This window comes from Mobula birostris, chromosome 3 (assembly GCF_030028105.1).
Source record: "Mobula birostris isolate sMobBir1 chromosome 3, sMobBir1.hap1, whole genome shotgun sequence".
NCBI classification, from domain to species: Eukaryota; Metazoa; Chordata; class Chondrichthyes; order Myliobatiformes; family Myliobatidae; genus Mobula; species Mobula birostris.
This window is the reverse complement of record NC_092372.1, coordinates 226,056,520-226,078,687: the sequence shown is the minus strand read 5'-3', so window position 1 is coordinate 226,078,687 and position 22,168 is coordinate 226,056,520. Positions and strand designations below refer to the sequence as shown.

At 44.6% G+C, this 22,168-nt stretch overlaps 1 protein-coding gene across 4 annotated transcripts in view; it reads right to left on the bottom strand.

The window, feature by feature from the left end:
• The window catches only part of LOC140195611 (riboflavin transporter 2-like), a 74,622-nt gene extending 61,222 nt beyond the window's left edge, over positions 1-13,400 (bottom strand). For all 4 annotated transcript variants that reach the window (XR_011885526.1, XM_072254260.1, XM_072254261.1 and 1 more), the window contains exon 1: positions 13,321-13,400. Coding sequence is in view for 3 of the 4 variants with exons in the window: in XM_072254260.1 (XP_072110361.1) it covers positions 13,321-13,339 (19 nt within the window). In the remaining variant the exon portion in view is untranslated. The remainder of the gene's footprint in view (positions 1-13,320) is intronic.
• Between the last annotated feature and the right edge of the window lie 8,768 nt (positions 13,401-22,168).

Genomic DNA, 22,168 nt, shown 5'->3' with positions numbered 1-22,168 from the left:
AATCCAAGTACGCCACATCTACTGCATCTCCTTTGTCTACCCTGCTTGTAATTTTCCTCAAAAAGTTGCAGTAGGTTAGTCAGGCAGGATTTTCCTTTCAGGAAACCATGCTGGCTTTGGCTTCTCTTGTCATGTGCCTCCAGGTACACTGTAATCTCATCCCTAACGATCAATTCCAACAACTTCTCAACTACTGATGTCAGGCTAACAGGTCTATCGTTTCCTTTCTGCTGCCTCCCACACTTAAATAGAGTGGGCACCTAGACGTGACTCAAGTAGCAGCAATACTCTCAATAGATACGATTAAACATTCCCATTTCAGCCTGATACAACTAAAATGCACAACTGCTTCCAAGGTCAGTACAGTCAAAGATGTCAAGGCATTTAAATGAACTATCGCTGCTTAAAGCTGACAGAAACAACACAGTCTGTGGTCGGAGGTGCCCACGGAGGACACCTCAGAGGAAGAGCGGGCATAGATCAGGTTAAAAGTACACTTAAGGAAACAGGGTTTTAAACTCCCTATACTGGTTATCCTGCTGGTGAATGTGCAGTCTCTGGTGAATAATATCGATGATCTCAGAGCTAGAGTGCTGAATCAGAGGGACATTAGGACCACGTGTCCTTTTTTCACAGAATCCTGGTTAACCCCTTCTGTACTGGATGCAGCAATTCAGATCGATGGGTTTACTATACACAGTCAGGATAGATCTATAGAGTCTCTCAAAAGCAGAGGTGGAGGAGGATGCCTCATGATCAACTCTTCTTGGTGCACAAATATATCAGTGCTGTCCCAATTCTGCTCACCAGACCTGGAATATCTAGCAGTAAAGCACCGTCCTTTTTACCTACCACGGGAGTTCTCTGGGGTCATTTTGGTAGCAGTTTACATTCCACCTCAGGACAATGTCAAGCAGGCTTCAGATAACCTGAGTAACGGGATCAACATGCACAAAACAGTGCACCCTAACGCCTTCACCATTGTTTTGGAAAATTTTAACCAGGTCAGACAAAAAAAAAAATCACTAAGCAATTACCATCAACAGATCACTTCCCTCACTTCGGGAAGTCTGATCATCTAGTTGTACTTCTACTCCCTGAGTATAGGCAGAGACTGAAGACTGTAGCACCAGCAGTGAGGACCAAGGTTATGGACAAGGGAAGCACAGGAGCAGGCCTACTTTGAATCGGGTGGACTGGACTGTATTCAGGGATGCATCTTCGAACCTGGATGAGTATCCTGCAGTTGCTACCAACTTCATTAAAACCTATGTGGATGAGTGTGTGCCCACAAAGACTTACTGTACTTTCCCAAATCAAAAGCTGTGGATGAACCAAGAGGTACGTTGTTTGCTGAAGTCCAGATCTGTGGCATTCAAGTCTGGCAACCCAGGCCTGTACCAGAAAATCCAGTATGATTTGCAAAGGGCTATTTCAAGGGCAAAAAGACAATTTCGAGCGAGGTTGGAGGCGACATTGGATGCATAACAACTCTGGCAAGGTCTGCAAGACATTACTTCCCACAAAGTGAAACCCAATAGCATGAATAGTAGCGATGCTTCATTACCAGATGAACTCAATACCTTCTACACCCACTTTGAAAGGAAGAACACAACTACAGCTGTGAAGGTCCCTGCTGCACCTGATGACCCTGTGATCTCTGTTTTAGAGACCGATGTTAGACTGTCTTTAAAGAGAGTGAATCCTCGCAAGGCCAAAGGTCCTAATGGAGTAGCTGAGTAAGACTCTGAAGACCTGTGCCAACCACCAGCAGGAGTATTCAGGACATTTTCAACCTCTCACTGCTATGGGCAGAAGTCCCCACTTGCTTCAAAAAGGCAACAATTATACCAGTGCCTAAGACGACTAAAACAGGCTGTCTTAATGACTATTGCCCAGTAGCACTCACATCGACGGTGATGAAATGCTTTGAGAGATTGGTCATGACTAGACTGAACTCCTGCCTCAGCAAGGACCTGGACCCATTGCAATTTGACCTATTGTGGTGATAGGCAATGGTAGACGCAATCTCAATGGCTCTCCACATGGCTTTAGACCACTCGGACAACACCTACATCAGGATGGTGTTCAACTATAGCTCAGCATTTAATACCATCATTCCCACAAGCCTGATTGATAAGTTACAGAACCTGGGCCTCTGTACTTCCTTCTGCAATTGGATCCTCCACTTCCTAACTGGAAGACCACAAATTTGCTGACGATACAACCATCACTGGTAGAATCTCAGGTGGTGATGAGACGGTGTACAGGAGTGAGATATGCCAACTAGTGGAGTGGTGCTACAGCAACAACCTTTGACACCCTAACTAATCAATAACCTATCTACTTTAAATATACCCAATGACTTGGCCTCCACAGCCTTCTGTGACAATGAATTCCACAGATTCATCACCTTCTGGGTATTGGTGATGACCCAAAAGTCAGGTGATGACAAGAAGGCGTACAGGAGCGAGATGTCAACCTGGCACTCAATGTCAGTAAGATGAAAGAGCTGATTGTGGACTTCAGGAAGGGTAAGACGAAGGAACACATACCGATCCTCAGAGGGATCACAAGTGGAGAGTGAGCAGCTTCAAGTTCCTGCGTGTCATGATCTCTGAAGATCTAAACTGGTTCCAACATATCAATGTAGTCACAAAGAAGGCAAGACAGCGACTATATTGTATTAAATGTTTGAAGAGATTTGGCATGTCAACAAATACACTCAAAAACTTCTATAGTTGTACCGTGGAGGGCATTCTGACAGGCTGCATCACTGTCTGGTATGGAGGGGCTACTGCAGAGGACTGAAAGAAGCTGAAGGTTGTAAATCTAGTCAGCTCCATCGTGGGTACTAGCCTACAAAGTACCCAGGACATCTTCAAGGATCGTTGTTTCAGAAAGGCAGCGTCCATTATTAAGGACCCCCAGCACCCAGGGCATACCCTTTTCTCACTGTTAGGAGGTACAGAAGCCTGACAGCACACACTCAGTGATTCAGGAACAGTTTTTTTCCCCTCTGCCATCCAATTCCTAAATGGACCTTGAAGCTTTGGACACCACCTCACGTTTTTTTTTTAAATATACTGTATTTCTGTTTCTGCATGTTTTTTGGTAATCTATTCAATATACGCAATTGATTTACTTGTTTATTATTTTTATATTATTTATTATTTTTGTCTCTGCTAGATTATGTATTGCATTGAATTGCTGCTGCTAAATTAACAAATTTCACATCACATCACATCATAATAAACCTGATTCTGAGTAACATTTGCAATTTTCCAGTGATCCGGTACAATGCCAAGATCTGTCGATTCTTGAAAGATCATTGTTAATGCCTCCGCAATCTCTCCAGCTACTTCCTTCAGAACCTGAGAGCGCATTCCATCAGGTCCAGGAGATTTATCCACCCTCAGACCATTAAGCTTCCTGAGCACCTCTCAGTCGTAATTTTCACTGCACATACTTCACTTCCCTGACACAAATGAGTATCTGGTATACTGCAAATGTCTTCCTCTGTGAAGACTGATACAAAATACGCATTCAGTTCCTCTGCATCTCTCATTACAATATCTCCAGCATCATTTTCTATGGGTCATATATCTACCCTCAGCTCTCTTTTACCCTTTATGTACTTAAAAAGGCTTTTAGTATCTTCTTTGATGTTAGTCACCAGCTTCCTTTCATAATTGTGGACTTCAGGAAGGAAGCTGGGATTGTGAAACTGGCCCAGCAGAGATTGCACTTTCTGAGGAAGCTTAAACAAGCATCACTTTCCACTAACATCTTAACTACATTCTCCAGAGGCGTGGTTGAGAGTGTGCTGACCTTTAGCATCACAACCTGGTACTCCAGCTGCAGTGCTGTCGACAAAAAAGCCTTGCAGAGGGTGGTTAGGGAAGCAGAGAAGGTTATTGGGGTCTCCCTACCTTCTGTCCAAGACCTCTTTCAGAGTTGATGCCTCCAGAAGACACGGTACATCATTAAAGACCCCCCACACCCTCTCCATGAACTGTTTGTTCTTCTGCCATCAGGCAAACGTTACAGGAGCATCAAAACTAAAACCACAAGGCTACTAAACAGCTTCCTCCCACAGGCAGTCAGACTGCTAAATAGCTGCTCTACCTGACCCTGCTTTGGACATTTTTAACTTGCACTGGACACTTATAACTGATTTTAATGGACATGTGGCTGTTGTGTTTTACTATTTATTGTTATGTTTATTATTTAGTGTTGCATTTGTTATGTTATGATTGCACTGCTCCTGAGAAACGCTGTCTCATTCTGCCCTGCAGAGCTGATATATGGTTAGAATGAAAATAAAGTTTTTTGAATCTTGAATAATTCATCTTTTCCTTCCAAATGACCTTCTTCGTTTCCTTCTGAAAGTTTTTAAAAGGCTTCTCAATCCTCTATCTTCCCACTAGCTTTGGCTCCCTCTTTTGTTTTCACTTTGGCTCTGACTTCACTTGTCAGCCAAGGTAGTGTCTTTCTTCCATTTGAAAATTTCTTAATTGGAATATATCTGTCTTGTACTTCCCTCATTTTTTGCAGAAACTCCAGCCATTGCTGCTCTGCTGTCCTTCCTGTTAGTGTCCCTTTCCAGTCAACCTTGGCCAGTTCCCCTCTCATGCCATTGTAATTTCCTTTATTCTACTGAAATACCAACACATTGATATTTAAGCAACACACATCAAAGTTGCTGGTGAACGCAGCAGGCCAGGCAGCATCTCTAGGAAGAGGTGCAGTCGACGTTTCAGGCCGAGACCCTTCGTCAGTCCTGTGTGTTGCTTGAATTTCCAGCATCTGCAGAATTCCTGTTGTTTACATTGATATTTAGTTTCTTTCTGAAATTTCAAAGTGAACTTAATCATATTGCGATCATTGTTCCCTACAGGTTCCTTAAACTTAAGCTCTCTTATCACCTCCAGATCATTGCACAACACCCAATCCAGCACAACTGATCCCCTAGTGGGCTCAACAACAAGCTGTTCTAAAAAGTCATCCCTTAGACATTCTACAAATTCTGTCTTGAAGTCCAGTTTTTCCAATCCACTTTCATGCCTGGTTTTTCCAATCCACTTTCATGTTAAAATCCCCAACGATTATCATGATATTGCCCTTCTGACAAGGCTTTTCTAACTCTCATTGTAATTTGTAATCCACATCCTGACTGCTGTTTGGAGGCCAGTATACAACTGCCATTAGGGGCCTTTTACCCTTGCCATTGCTTAATTCAACCCATAAAGACTCTACACCTTCTGATCCTGTCATCCCTTTGTAATGATTTGATATTATTTCTTACAATCAGGGCCACACCACCACCTCTGCCGACTAACTTATCTTTCTGATACACCGTATATTATTGGACATTCAGCTCCCAACGGCAGACATCCTTTAGTCAAGTTTCAGAGATGACCACAACGTCAGTCTTGCCAACTTGTAGCTGAATTTCAAGATCGTCTATTTTATTAGTGTCAATTATAACACTGACACAAATATAACACTTTCAGTCCAGTATTTATTGCTTCCTGTTGTAAATCATTCCACCTGCTGTGATTATGCCTCATCTTCTGCCTGTCCTTCCTATCATCTCTGTTGCCCGCCATCTTTGATTTAGATCTTTTTTCCCCTTCCTCAGACCTATCACTCCAGTTCCCATCCCCCTACCAAATTAGTTTAAACCCTCCCTAACAGCTCTATTAAACCTGCATGCTGTGGGTTCAGGTGTAGCCCGTGCTTTTTGTACAGGTTACTTTTTGTATGGGTTACTTCCCCCCCCCCCAGAAGAAGCCCTAATGATCCAGGAACCCCAAGCCCTACCCCCTACACCAGTCTCTCAGCCACACATTAATATGCCTGATCATGCTATTCTTGCGCTCGTTAGCCCGTGGCACAGGCAGCAATCCTGAGGTTACTACCCTGAAGGTCCTGCTTTTCAGCTTCCTACCCAACTCCCTAAATTCTCTCTTCAGGACCTCCTCCCTTTTTCTACCCATGTCATTGGTACCAATGTGCACCAAGACTTCAGGCTGTTCACCTTCTCCCTTCAGAATAGTCTGCACCTGCTCCGAGACATCCTGTACCTTGGCACCTGAGAGGCAACACACCATGCAGGTACCTCTATCAGGCTGACAGAACCTCCTGTCTGTTCCCCTCATTATGGAATCCCCTATGACTACCGCATTCCTCTTCTTCTCTCCCTTCTCTTTTTCACACCACAGAACCAGGCTCAGTGCCAGAGACCCGATCACCGTGGCGGTCCTGTGTTAGGTCACCCCCCTCAACAGTATCCAAAATGAGATAACGATTACTGAGGAGGATGGCCACAAGGGTGCCCTCTACTATCTGAGCTCTTCCCTTCCCTGACAATCACCCACTTGTCTAACTCCTGCAGCCTCAGGGTGACTAACTCCCCATAACTCCTATATTGTGCATTTACGACATGTTAAAAGTAAGCAATGTGAGGTGAGACATGGGTGGTGGCAGGTTATTCAGTCGTCTCACAGCCTGGGAAAGAAGCTGTTTTCCATCCTAATAAACTATCATTTTAAATCTTTCACTTCCTTAAAATCATCACCCTAGAAGTTTAGTAATCAACTGCTTCCAACTTGTGGGCACACAAAATGTCCTTGTTTGCATCACATTGTCTTGAACTTATGCGTCACAGCAGGAAGCCAGCCAACTGCCTCTATTGCTCAGTATCATCGAAGAAACTTGGCAAACATTTTAAGAGCAATATTGAGTACTGTGTTTGGATCTTGTATTTAAGTTTTTTTTAAATAAATCTTGGTGAGAATATTGTGGGCCAAAGCTTGCAGTGGACCCTCGACCGACTGGAAAAATGGGTTTTAAAAAAAAAAGCAGGTGGAATTTAATGCAGATGTGTGGTGTTGCACTTTGGGAGGATAAACCAGTGTAGATCTTAAGGAATGACTGGGTACTGAGCAATGTGGTAGAACAGAGGGATACAGTCATCGAAAAGTACAGCACAGAAACAGGCCCTTTGGCCCATCTAGTCCATTTAATCTACCTACTCTGATTGACCTGCAGCGTGACCATAGCTCTCTACACCTCTACCATCCATGTACCTCCGAAACATTCAAATCGAGCTCACGCACACTACTTGCTCTGGCAGTTCTTTTCACTCTCATGACCCTCAGTGAAGAAGTTCCCCTCAAACTTTTCACCCTTAACCAATGACGTCTATGTAGTCCCATCCAATCTCAGTGGAAAAAGCCTGCTTGCATTTACTGTGTCGACGTCTCTGAACTTTGGATTTTTTTTTGGCGTGTGTCTGCGTGCGTGTGCATCTGTGATTATGTTTCTTTCATGGCTTTTACAAGGCGCGGGGAGAGAGAGCGACAGAGACTGAGTGATGCGCCACTTCTCACACAGACATTTTCGCAGTATTTTTCCCTTTTATTTTACAAGGTCGAGTTGCGATCTTGACACTCAAACCAGCACGGATGGAAAGCGTACTCGGGTGGACTCGACTGGTTTCGAACCCGGGAACCTACTCCCCCGGGTCTGGCGCCAATGTCATAGTGCCACCAGCTGGCCCAACTTTGTATACTTTTAATCAATTCTCTTCTCCATATTGAGAATAGAGGAGGGGATTCCCAATCTGGCTTTTTATCCCTTTTCATCTGCCTATCACTTCCCCCAGGTCCCTTCCTTCCCTTTCTCCTATGATCCACTCTCCTCTCCCATTAGAATCCTTCTCCAGACTTTTACCTTTCACACCCACTTGACTTCACCTATCACTTTCTAGCTAGTCACCTTCCCCTCCCTCCACCTTATATTCTGGTGTCTTCCATTCCAGTCCTGAAGAAAGGTCTGGGCCTGAAACATTGACTGTGACAGTGATGGTAAGAATGGGAGGAGATAGCAGTTGAATGCGTGGCTGAGGAGTTGGTGCAGGGAGCAGGGTTTTAGATTTTTAGATCATTGCGATCTCTTCTGGGGAGGGTGGGACCTGTACAGATTGGATGGGTTGCACCTGAACTCAAGGGGGAGCAATATCCTTGCAGGTAGGTTTGCTAGCATGGTTCGGGAGGGTTTAAACTAATTTGCGAAGGGGATGGGACCCAGAGCGATAGAGCAGTGAAAGAAGTGCACAGAGTAAAGCCAGATCTAACATATAGAGAGGCTTTGAGGAAAGAGAAGCAGAATAAACTGTGTAAAGACAGTAAGGTAGAAGGGCTGAAATGTGTGTACTTCAATGCAAGAAGCATCAGGAACAAAGGTGATGAACTGAGAGCTTGGATACATACATGGAATTATGATGTAGTGGCCATTACAGAGACTTGGCTGGCACCAGGGCAGGAATGGATTCTCAATATTCCTGGATTTCACTGCTTTAAAAGGGATAGGGAGGGCGGAAAAAGGGGAGGAGGGGTGGCATTACTGGTCAGGCATACTATTACAGCTACAGAAAGGGTGGGTAATGTAGCAGGATCCTCTTTTGAGTCAATATGGGTGGAAGTCAGGAACAGGAAGGGAGCAGTTACTCTATTGGGGGTATTCTATAGGCCTCCTGGTAGCAGCAGAGATACAGAGGAGCAGATTTTGGAAAGGTGCAAAAATAACAGGGTTGTTATCATGGGTGACTTTAACTTCCCTAATATTGATTGGCACCTGATTAGTTCCAAGGGTTTAGATGGGGCAGAGTTTGTTAAGTGTGTCCAGGACGGATTCCTGTCACAGTATGTGGCCAGGCCGACCAGGGGGAGTGCCATACTAGATCTAGTACTAGGTAATTGACTGGGTCAGGTCACAGATCTCTCAGTGGGTGAGCATCTGGGGGACAGTGACCACCGCTCCCTGGCCTTTAGCATTATCATGGAAAAGGATAGAATCAGAGAGCACAGGAAAATTTTTAATTTTTAATTGGGGAAAGGCAAATTATGAGGCTATAAGGCTAGAACTTGCGGGTGTGAATTGGGATGATGTTTTTGCAGGGAAATGTACTATGGACATGTGGTCGATGTTTAGAGATCTCTTGCGGGATGTTAGGGATAAATTTGTCCCGGTGAGGAAGATAAAGAATGGTAGGGTGAAGGAACCATGGGTGACAAGTGAGGTGGAAAATCTAGTCAGGTGGAAGAAGGCAGCATACATGAAGGTTAGGAAGCAAGGATCAGATGGGTCTATTGAGGAATATAGGGAAGCAAGAAAGGAGCTTAAGGAGGGGCTGAGAAGAGCAAGAAGGGGGCATGAGAAGGTCTTGGCGAGTAGGGTAAAGGAAAACCCCAAGGCATTCTTCAATTATGTGAAGAAAAAAGGATGACAGGAGTGAAGGTAGGACCGATTAGAGATAAAGGTGGGAAGATGTGCCTGGAGGCTGTGGAAGTGAGGGAGGTCCTCAATGAATACTTCTCTTCGGTATTCACCAATGAGAGGGAACTTGATGATGGTGAGGACAATATGAGTGAGGTTGATGTTCTGGAGCATGTTGATATTAAGGGAGAGGAGGTGTTGGAGTTGTTAAAATACATCAGGACAGATAAGTCCCCAGGGCCTGACGGAATATTCCCCAGGCTGCTCCACGAGGCGAGAGAAGAGATTGCTGAGCCTCTGGCTAGGATCTTTATGTCCTCGTTGTCCACGGGAATGGTACCGGAGGATTGGAGGGAGGCAAATGTTGTCCCCTTGTTCAAAAAAGGTAGTAGGGATAGTCCGGGTAATTATAGACCAGTGAGTCTTATGTCTGTGGTGGGAAAGCTGTTGGAAAAGATTCTTAGAGATAGGATCTATAGGCATTTAGAGAATCATGTTCCTCTATTTGTGCTAAACATTCCCTAATTCAATTTAAAGTTGCTCATAGAGCACATATGTCCAAAGACAAACTAGCTCGCTTTTATTCTCATATTAATCCTTTTTGTGATTTAAAAAGAAAGAAAGAGAATCATGGACTGATCAGGGACAGTCAGCATGGCTTTGTGAAGGGCAGATCGTGTCTAACAAGTTCTTTGAGGAGGTGACCAGGCATATTGATGAGGGTAGTGCAGTGGATGTGATCTATATGGATTTTAGTCAGGCATTTGACAAGGTTCCATACGGTAGGCTTATTCATTAAGTCAGAAGGCATGGGATCCAGGGAAGTTTGGCCAGGTGGATTCAGATTTGGCTTGCCTGCAGAAGGCAGAGGGTGGTGGTGGAGGGAGTACATTCAGATTGGAGGATTGTGACTAGTGGTGTCCCACAAGGATCTGTTCTGGGACCTCTACTTTTCGTGATTTTTATTAACGACCTGGATGTGGGGGTAGAAGGGTGGGTTGGCAAGTTTGCAGACGACACAAAGGTTGGTGGTGTTGTAGATAGTGTACAGGATTGTCAAAGATTGCAGAGAGACATTGATAGGATGCAGAAGTGGACTGAGAAGTGGCTGATGGAGTTCAACCCAGAGAAGTATGAGGTGGTACACTTTGGAAAGATAAACTCCAAGGCAGAGTAAAAAGTAAATGGCAGGATACTTGGTAGTGTGGAGGAGCAGAGGGATCTTGGGGTACATGTCCACAGATCCCTGAAAGTTGCCTCACAGGTGGATAGGGTAGTTAAGAAAGCTTATGGGGTGTTAGCTTTCATAAGTCGAGGGATAGAGTTTAAGAGTCGCGATGTAATGATGCAGCTCTATAAAACTCTGGTTAGGCCACACTTGGAGTACTGTGTCCAGTTCTGGTCACCTCACTATAGGAAGGATGTGGAAGCATTGGAAAGGGTTACAGAGGAGATTTACCAGGATGCTGCCTGGTTTAGAAAGTATGCATTATGATCAGATTAAGGGAGCTAGGGCTTTACTCTTTGGAGAGAAGGAGGATGAGAGGAGACATGATAGAGGTGTACAAGATAATAAAAGGAATAGATAGAGTGGATAGCCAGCACCTCTTCCCCAGGGCACCACTGCTCAATACAAGAGGACATGGCTTTAAGGTAAGGGTGGGAAGTTCAAAGGGGATATTAGAGGAAGGTTTTTTTTTACTCAGAGAGTGGTTGGTGCATGGAATGCACTGCCTGAGTCAGTGGTGGAGGCAGATAGACTAGTGAAGCTTAAGAGACTACTAGACAGGTATATGGAGGAATTTAAGGTGGGGGCTTATATGGGAGGCAGGGTTTGAGGGTCGGCACAACATTGTGGGCCGAAGGGCCTGTACTGTGCTGTACTATTCTATATGTTCTATATGTTTATTCATTTCCATAGATTGTACCTGATCCGCTGAGTTCCTCCAGCATTTTGTGTGTATTCCTTTGGATTTCCAGCATTGTTAAGACTTTCTCATGCTAAGGACGTTTCCAATGGTGATGGAGTCTAACACAAGAGAACACAGCCTCTGAAAAGAGGGACGTCTATTTAGAATGGGGATGAGGAGGGATTTCTTTAGCCAGAGAATTTCTATATCCAAGTCATTGGGTATATTTAAGGCAGAGGTTGACAGATTCGTGATTAGTCAGGGCATGAAGGGATAGAGAGAGAACGACTGGGGTGGAGAGGAAAATGGAAATGGGTCAGCCATGAGATGGCAGAGCAGACTGGATGACCAAACGACTGAACTCTTTATGGTCTAAGATGTTTGAGGACAGATTTGGTGCATTGTGTACAATTCTGGTCACCTACCTACAGAAAAGGTTTCAATAAAATTGAAACAGAAATTTACAAGGATGTTGTTAAGACTTGAGGACCTAACTTATTCACTCAGAGGCTGATACATGTGTGGAATGTGCTGCCAACTGAAGCAGTGGACTTGGGTTTAATTGCAGCATTTAAGAGAAATTTGGATACATTCATGGATGAGAGAGGTATAGTCCAGCTGCTGGTCAATGGGACGAGGCAGGGTAACAGTTCAGCATGGACCAGACGGGCCAAAGGGTTTGCTTCTGTGACATCTCTGACAGGGGCAAGAGCCAGTCAGACACAGTACAGGTGTATAAATCTTGGTTAGGCTGCATTTGAAGTATTGTGTGCAGGTCTGGTCGTCCCCATTACAGGAAGAATGTTGAGGCTTCAGAGAGGGTGCTGGCTCGATTAGAGGGTAGTAGTTAAAAGGAGAGGCTGGACAAACATGGATCATTTCCTCTGCGTGTTGGAGGTCAAGGGAAGTCCTGACCAACACAGTCTAAGGATTTGCTGCAGCAGCCTACAAGTGTCATCATGCTTCCAGTGTCTGCCCACAACTCATAACCAATATGTCTTTTTAAAAATATGCGAGGAAACTGGAGCCTGCAGTCATGAGGGGGAACCTACAAACTCCTGACTAACAGTGGTGGGAATTGAATACTGATTGGAGCTGTTGGGAGAGGCACTATATGTTACGCTACCATGCCAACCCCCAAGGACAGCCAACATTTCAGGCCTTTTGACATCAGTCCTTCCAAAGCACAGGGCTTGGCAAAACTCCAGGTGGTGTACAACAAGATCACTGTTAGCAAAAGTTAAAATAATATTACTGTGGCCAGCAAGCTGTAGGAAGGGGTAATGACAAATTATAAGCTGGAATGAAACATCTGTCTTATATAAATAAAAGAATCTTTGTTCTATTGAGTTGTTCATGCCAACCACGAGATACATTAAAGCCAAATCCATTCCTCACAGCTCAGTCCATATCTGTCTCAATTCCTGGCATCCACATACCTGTCCATATAATTCTTAAATTGTACTATTCTATGTTCTATTTATATGGGAGGCAGGGTTTGAGGGTCAGCACAACAATGTGGGCCCAAGGGCCTGTACTGTGCTGTACTATTCTATGTTCTAACTAACATATTTGCCTCAAGCACTGCCTTTGTAGTCAGCTCATTACATCTCCTCCACACACAAAAAAAAATCTAAAAATGCTGGCGATCCAGAGCAACACACGCAAAACACTGGAAGAACTCAGCAGATCAGATTACAGCAAACAGTCGACGTTCTGGGCCGAAACCCATCACCAGAACTGGAAAGGAAGGGGGGGGGGGGGGAAGAAGCCAGAATAAGAAGGGTGGGGGTGGGGGAGAAGGACTACAATCTGGCAGCTGACAGGTGGGTGGGTGGGGGGCTCATGTATGAAGCTGGAAGGAGGGAGGTGAGACACAAAAAGTGCTGGCGGAACTCAGGTCAGGCGGCATCTACACAGAGGAATAAACAGTCGGCATTTCGGGCCGAATATCATCAAGACTGGAAAACAAGAGAGAAGAATCCAGAATAAAGCGGGGAAGGAGTACAAACTGGCAGGTGATAGGTGGGTGGGTTAAAGCAAGAAGCTGAGATGCTCAAGATTTCGGGAATTTGTATAATCTCTCATATCTCCTTTAAAACACTCCCCACCCCACACACCTTACCTTCGACCAGCTGGGTCATCCACTCTACCAAACAGACGCCACCCTCGGCCTCAGCCTTTTATACCCTCCAGGCTACAGCGCCCCGCAAGAAGCAGCCTCTCCATTGGTCGCTCTCCTTCCAATGACGGTCAGTCTCCTCCGGTCCCCTCAGGGAGCCGCTCTCCTTAAAGGGACGAGCCCTTCAATTTTGTTTAAACGCACTGCCGACAGAAATGTGAAGCCAGCCAGGGTCAGGGGGAACAGAATATATTTCTTAGCCGGCCATCCCACCCTGCAAAAACTCATTTCAGGGAGGTCTCAACCTCATAGCAGTCTGTGTCAATGAATTTGTTAATTTTGCAAGACATCAGATTCACAAATGTTTTGTGAGACAGCTGACTTCTGAATTCTGTCTTAATGTGCCATGTTCACAACAGCTGCTGTCTTGGTTGATGAGCAGACATAGTTTTTTTGCTATTTCTGAATCAGGAAACATTTTCCTGAATAGCTTGCCTGTGTGCTTACACACCTGGAATGGCAGGTTATGCTCAAAGATGAAAGATGTAAAGTACACCTCAGCTCTAGTGACCTTCTCTGTCAGACTTCGGGTTTCTGCTGAAAAAAACTGTTAAATACTTGAGGCAACACACATAAAAGTTGCTGGTAAACGCAGCAGGCCAGGCAGCATCTCTAGGAAGAGGTACAGTCGACGTTTCAGGCCGACAGGGTCTCCAGCAACTGTGATGTGTGTTGCTTGAAATTCCAGCATCTGCAGATTTCCTCGTGTTTACGTTGTGAAATACTTGAGCAGCCTTCCCTGCACTTAACTTCCCTAATACGTTGTGGTCCCTAAAAGAAATAAAAGCATAAGGTGTATCCTTATCACAGGCGTGCACCGCTTAACGTCCATTCGGACAACGTCCGATCGCATATACATCCGTCGTCTGTCTCTGTCTCTGTCTCTCTCTCTCTCACACACACACACTGCAATAGTCGGGATCAGAACTTACTTTTTTACATCGAAACGGGGGATTTTAAATGAGTGATTTAGAAGTTCTGTATCTTCCAGTTCAAGTTTATTGTCATCTGGCTGATTGTCCACAAATGAAACAACCTCTGTCCGAACCACGGTGTAGCCACAATACGCATATCACGCACGCCACAATAAAGCAATATATTACCATATTATTTAATAAAGTGTAATTCAAAATGCATATAAAGTGCACAGCACAGGTAAACAGTTCACTATCCTAATGACAAGACCTCGGTGGGGGCCGGGTATTTATTAAAATCGGTTTTTCTTCTGAAAACGGTTGCACTTAAACCCAGCCCATCGCGGGCTTCGATGTACCTGTAAGTGGAAGTGATTCAGGAAAAAAACCCGAAGAATTTGCTTGCTGCGAGCGCGTTTTTAAAGATGTCTTGGCGGACGAATTTGGAATTTCGCCAGGCTTTTGTACTTCATCACCGACAGCTGTCCGGATGATTTCAGCGTCATTACAGACGGCAGTAACTGAACTGATGGGCTATGGAAGAAAGAGAGAGGTCGACTGTAAAGCCCGCCCACAGAGGAAACTAATAGGTCTACTTGGCACAAAGAGAAATCAAGCAGGATTCATTCATTTTCTTTTTTTCTTTTCATTTCCCCCTCCCTCTCCCTCTCTAAAAAAACTAGATTTCCGGGATATTGTATATAATTTGCAGGCATCAGGGGGCTGCGATTGTTATGCGGGAGACACCCGGAACTCCCGGGACAGGTGGGATGTCTGTTTAGCCCAAAACATCGACTGTTTATCCCAGAATCAGAACAGGATCAAATTTAATATCACTGGCATATGTGGTGAAATATTTTGTTTTTTGCGGCAGCAATACGTTGCAATAGATAATTAAACAAACCTATAAATAACAATAAAAAATAGATAATTAAATAAAACTATCAATAACAATAAGAAATATATAATAAAATAAGTACTGTTTAAAGAGAGCAAAAAATAACAAAAATGGTGAGGTAATGTTCAGGGGTTCATTGTCCATTCAGAAATCTGATGGTGGAGAGGGAGGAACTTCCTGAGAGGCTGAGTGTGTGTCTTCAGGCTCCTGTACCTCCTCCCTGATGGTAGCAAGGTCCTGGGTGATGGGGGTCCTTAATGACAGATGCGGCCTTTTTGAGGCACTCCATAGATGATGCCTAACCTGCTGAGTTCTGAGTTCCTACTGCACTTTGTGCAGATGTTAGCCTCCATTTCCTCCACCTTCCAGAAGACATATAGTTGACGTCAGTCCTTCCGAAGTAAAGGGCTTGGCAAAACTCCTGGTGGTGTACAACAATATCACTCCCAACAAAAGTTAAAATAATATTACTGTGAACACAAGGGGTGCTGGAATCCAGAACAACACACACAAAATGCTGGAGGAGCTCAGCAGGTCAGACAGCATCAATGGAATGAATAAACAGTTGATGTTTTGGGCTGAGCCCCTTCATCAGGACCGGAAAGGAAGGGGGAAAATGCCAGAAATGAGAGGGGGGGGAGGAGAAGGAGGAAGGTAAAGGACTGGAGAAGAAGGAATCTGATGGGAGAGGAGAACGGAGAAAGGGAAGAAGGGGGAGGTGATAGGCGGGTGAGGAGGAGAGATAAGAGTCCAGATTTGGGAATAGAAGAGGGAAAGGGGAGGGGGGAAATGCAGGAAGGAGGAACCAATGTTCATGCCACCAGGCTGAAGGCTACCTAGAGGGAGTGTAGTAGGATGTTGCTCCTCCACCTTGAGAACAGTCCCATCATGACAAATGAGCATGCTGGAATGGGAATGGGGATAGGAATTGTAATGGATGGCCACCAGGATACTCCGCTTATGGCAGATGGAGTGGAGGTGCTCAACATAGCAGTCCCCAAATTTACATTGGGTCTCTCCAGTATAGAGGAGACTGCACTAGGAACACCGGATACTATAGGATCCACAACAGATTCTCAGCTGAAGTGTTGCCTCATCTACACAGTTCTAACCCTGAACGGATGTGAGGGAGGACATGGATGGGCAGATGTAGTGTTCCCGTTGCTTGCAGAGATATGTGCCAAGTATGAGATTAGGGGGGAGGGATGAATGGACAAGGGAATCACAGAGGGGGCAATACCTGCGGAAAGCAGAGAGTGGGAGGGAGGTAAAGATGTACGTGGTGGTAGGATCCCTTTGGAGATGGGGGAAGTTGTGGAAAAAGATGTGTTGGATGCGGAGACCCATGGGGTGGTAGGTAAGGCCGAGAGGAACTCTATCACTGTTAAGGGGGTGGAAAGATGAGGTGAGCACAGGTGTCGACAAATAGAGGAGATGCTGGTGATGGCAACATCAATGATGGAGAAAGGGGAACTGTGTCCATTGAAGAAGGAGGAGGACATCTCTGATATCCCAGAACAGCTCTGATTCATTGAACATAGAACATAGAACAGTACAGCACAGTACAGGCCTTTCAGCCCACAATGTTGTGCTGACCCTCAAACCCTGCCTCCCATATAACCCCCCACCTTAAATTCCTCCATATGCCTGTTTAGTAGTCTCTTAAACTTCACTAGTGTATCTGCCTCCACCACTGACTCAGGCAGCGCATTCCACGCACCATCCATTCTCTGAGTAAAAAACCTTCCTCTAATATCCCCCTTGAACTTCCCAACCCTTAGCTTAAAGCCATGTCCTCTTGTATTGAGCAGTGGTGCCCTGGGGAAGAGGCGCTGGCTATACACTCTATCTATTCCTCTTATTATCTTGTACACCTCTATCATGTCTCCTCTCATCCTCCTTCTCTCCAAAGAGTAAAGCCCTAGCTCCCTTAATCTCTGATCATAATGCATACTTTCTAAACCAGGCAGCATCCTGGTAAATCTCCTCTGTACCCTTTCCAATGCTTCCACATCCTTCCTATAGTGAGGTGACCAGAACTAGACACAGTACTCCAAGTGTGGCCTAACCAGAGTTTTATAGAGCTGCAGGAGTAGGTTCTCTCCTCTGCCATCGATTTCTGAATTTACATTGAACCCATGAACACCATTTCACTACTTATTATTTCTGTTATTTTTTCACCACTTACTTTAACCTAACTATTTAATAAATGTACATATATCAGACCATAAGATAGAGGGGCAGAAGTAGGCCATTCGGCCCATCCAGTCCGCTCCACCATTCAATCATGGGCTGATCCAATTCTTCCAGTCATCCCCACTTCCCTGCCTTCCAACCATACCCTTTGATGCCCTGGCTAATCGAGAAACTATCTATCTCTGCCGTAAATACACTCAATGACAACAAATTCCACAGATTTACGACCCTCTGACTAAAGTAATTTCTCCGCATCTCTGTTCTAAGTAGACGTCCTTCAATCCTGAAGTCATAACCTCTTGTCCTAGAATCCCCTACCGTGGGAAATAACTTTGCCATATCTAATCTGTTCAGGCCTTTTAACATTTGGAATGTTTCTGTGAGATCCCCCCTCATTCTCCTGAACTCCAGAGAATACAGCCCAAGGGCTGCCAGATGTTCGTCATACGGTATCCCTTTCATTCCTGGAATCATTCTCGTGAATCTTCTCTGAACCCTCTCCAATGTCAGTATATCCTTTCTAAAATAAGCAGCCCAAAACTGCACACAATACTCCAAGTGCCTTACACAGCCTCAACATCACATCCCCGGTCTTATATTCTATACCTCTAGAAATGAATGCCAACATAGCATTCACCTTCTTCACCACCGACTCAACCTGGAGGTTAACCTTTAGAGTGTCCTGCACAAGGACTCCCAAGTCCCTTTGCATGTCTGCAATTTGAATTTTCTCCCGATCTAAATAATAGTCTGCCCGTTTATTTCTTCCACCAAAGTGCATGACCATATATTTTCCAACATTGTATTTCATTTGCCACTTCTTTGCCCATTCCCCTAAACTATCTAAGTCTCTCTGCAGACTCTTTGTTTCCTGAACACTACCCGCTCCTCCACCTATCTTTTTATCATTGGCAAATTTAGCCACAAGTCTATTAATCCCATGTCCAAATCATTGATATATATCGTAAAAAGCAGCGGTCCCAACACCGAACCCTGTGGAACTCCACTGGTAACCGGCAGCCAGAATAGGATCCCTTTACTGTATTCCCACTCTCTGTTTTCTGCCGATCAGCCAATGCTCCACCCATGCTAGTAACTTCCCTGTAATGCCATGGGCTCTTATCTTGCTAAGCACATGAGGCAGCTTGTCAAAGGCCTTCTGAAAATTCAAGTACACTACATGTACTGATCCAGTTAACCACATTATCATTCAGATCATTAACATAGATAATAAACACCAGTGAACGCAGCACCAATCCCTGCGGCGCTCCACTAGTCACAGACCTCCAATCAGAGAGGCAACCATCTACTACCACTCTGACTTCTTCCATGTAGTCAATGTCTAATCCAATCTACTACCCCATTCTGCATGCTGAGGGACTGAAACTTATTGACCAACCTCCCATGTGGAAATCTTGTCGAAGATCTTGCTAAAGTCCACGTAGACAACATCCACTATCTTGCTATCATCAACTTTCCTGGGAAATTCCTTGATAAACTTGATAAGATTGGTTAGACACGACCTACCATGCACAAAGCCATGCTGACTATCCCTAATCAGTCCCTGTCTATCCAAATGGAACAACATTAGCTTTCCTCCAACCCTCGGCACCTCACCCATAGCTACGGATATTTTAAATATCTCTGCTAGGGCCCATACAATTTCTACACTAAACTTCTATAGGATCCGAGGGAACACCTTGTCAGGCCCTGGAGATGTATCCACCCTTATCTGCCTCAAGATAGCAAACACTTTAACCTTTGTAATCTGTCTGGAGTCCATGAAGTTGATGTCGCTTTGCCTCACTTCTACAGACTCTGTGTCCATCTCCTGAGTAAATACAGATGCAAAAACTTCATTTAAGATCTCCCCCATCTCTTTTGGCATTGTGCATGGATTACCATTCTGGCCTTCCAGAGAACCAACTTTGTCCCTTGCTATCCTTTTGCTCTTAACATATCTGAAGAATCCCTTAAGATTCTCCTTCATCGTGACTGCTATGAAAACCTCATGCCTTCTTTTAGCCTTTGTAATTTTCTTCTTGTGTTCTCCTGCATTTCTTATACTCTATAACTACCTCATTTATTCCTACCATAGCCACCCCTTGAGTTTATAGTAAATGGGAAGAGGCAAACGAGAAATTGCTGAGGGTGAGGACCAGTTCTGCCAGATGGAGGAGAACTGGGCAGGTCTGTTGTCGAGGAAGAAGCAGAGAACATTAAGGCCTTTTTGATGGGGAATAGGAGCATATTGGGACTGGACATCCATGGTGAAAACCAGGCAATCAGGGTCAGGGGATTGAAAGCTGTCGAGAGGTCCTTCTGCAGCTGTTCAGGGCCCTGGTGAGACCACACCTGGAGTACTGTGTGCAGTTTTGGTCTCCAAATTTGAGGAAGGACATTCTTGCTATTGAGGGAGTGCAGCGTAGGTTCACAAGGTTAATTCCCGGGATGGCAGGACTGTCATATGTCGAAAGATTGGAGCGACTGGGCTTGTATACTCTGGAATTTAGAAGGCTGAGAGGGGATCTTATTGAAACATATAAGATTATTAAGGGATTAGACATGCTGGAGGCAGGAAGCATGTTCCCGCTGATGGGTGAGTCCAGAACCAGAAGCCACAGTTTAAGAATAAGGGGTAGGCCATTTAGAACGGAGTTGAGGAAAAACTCTTTCACCCAGAGAGTGGTGGATGTATGGAATGCTCTGCCCCAGAAGGCTGTGGAGGCCAAGTCTCCGGATGCTTTCAAGAAAGAGATGGATAGAGCTCTTAAAGATAGCGGAATCAAAGGTTATGGGGATAAGACAGGAACTGGATACTGATTGTGGATGATCAGCCATGATCACAGTGAATGGCGGTGCTGGCTCGAAGGGCCGAATGGCCTACTCCTGCACCTATTGTGTATTGTCTATTGAGAAGATCGAGGGCTTGTGAAGTGTTGTGGATGTAGGTGGGAAAGGACTGAACCTTCTCTGTCCAGCAAGCTGCAGAAAGGAGGAATGACAAATCACAGGCTGTAATGAAAGATCTTTAAGAAAAAAATCTTTGTCATCTTGACTTGTTCATACCAACCAATATATATATTCAAGATAATCCCATTTCTCATCACTTTTTAAAAGTATGTTTTTAAAATAAATAACTGTTAGTAATTCCATGGGGAGGACATACAGAGACTCATTACAGAGGACGCTGAGATTGAATTCCGGTGCCCCAGGGTGTAATAGTATTGCGCTAATAACTACACTAGTCTATATCTCTCTAAATTCCTGACATCTGTATAGCTGTCCACATCGTTCTTAAATGTACCTAATGTCTTTGCCTCATCCACTGACTCTGGTAACTGGTTCTACAAGACGTTCTGTAAATTCATATTAATACACACAAAATGCTGAAGGAACTCACAGGTCAGGCAGCATCCATGGAGAGGAATAAACAGCTGATGTTTCAGACGGAGACCCTTCATCGGATTGGAAAGGAAGGGGAAAGGAACCAGAATAAATGAGTAGATGGGTGGAAAAGGTAAAGGGCTGGAGAGGAAGGAATCTGATAGGAGAGGAGAATGGACCATGGAAGAAAGGGAAGGAGGAGGGGACCCAGAGGGAGGTGGGGAGAATAGAATGGGTGAGAGGGGAACCAGAATGGGGAATGGAAAAATAGTGCAGGTGGAGGAAGGAGAAATTCACCTCCCAGCTTCTTACTTCATCCCCCCTCCTCCACCCACCTACCTTACCCCTCACCCGGCTTCATCCGGTCAGCCAGCCTGTCCTCCTTCCCCTCCACCCACCTTATTATTCTGGCTTCTTTCCCCTTCCATTCCAATGCTGATGAAGGGTCTCGGCCTGAAACACTGACTGTTCATTCCTCTCCGTACCTGCTGAGTTTCTCCAGCATAGTCTGTGTCATTATATCTACAGTACTACCTCTTGTATAACAAAAAAGTTTCCCCTCAGGTTCTTATTAATTGGTTTTCCTCTAACTTTAAAACTATGTTTTTGATTAGCCAACCCTGGAAAAAACAGAATGCTCACCCTATCTATGTCCCTCCTGATTTTTTTTATACCTCTTTGTGATCACCCCTCAGTCTTATGCTCCGAGGAGTAAAGGCCCAGCCTATCTAACCTCTCCCTATAATTCAGTCCCTCTTGTACAGGAAACATCTTTTCAAATCTTTTTGTGAACTCTTTCCAGATTAATAATTCTTTCCTCTAAAAGGGTGACCAAAACTGAGGCTTCACCAAATTCTTCAATTGCAACATAACCTGCCAACTTCTATATTCATTTATTGTCATAGAAAACTTCAGCACAGAAACAGGCCCTTCTGCCCATCCCGTCTATGCTGAACCATTTAAATTTCCTCGACCCATCGACCTGCACTCGGACCATAGGCCTCCATACCCCTCCCAACTACCTACCTATCTAAACCTCTTAAATGATGAAATCAAAGTCACATCCACCACTTGTGCTGCCAGCTCATTCCACACTCTCACTACCTGTGAGTGAAGAAGTTTCCCCTCATGTTCCCCTTAAACATCTTACCTTTCACTCTTAACCCATGACCTCTAGTTGTAGTCTCACCAATTTTATTCTATTTTTATTTATTCATTTTTAGATATACACGTCGTTGGATTCTGATGTTTTTCATCCAAGGTTCTTTGAAGTTTTATGTCTCTTTCTCTTAAGACAGAGGCATAAAACTGCGATTGCCTGCAAGAAAATGAATCTCGAGATTGGTATATGCTGACATATATGTACTTTGATGAAAAATTTACTTCGAACTTTGAA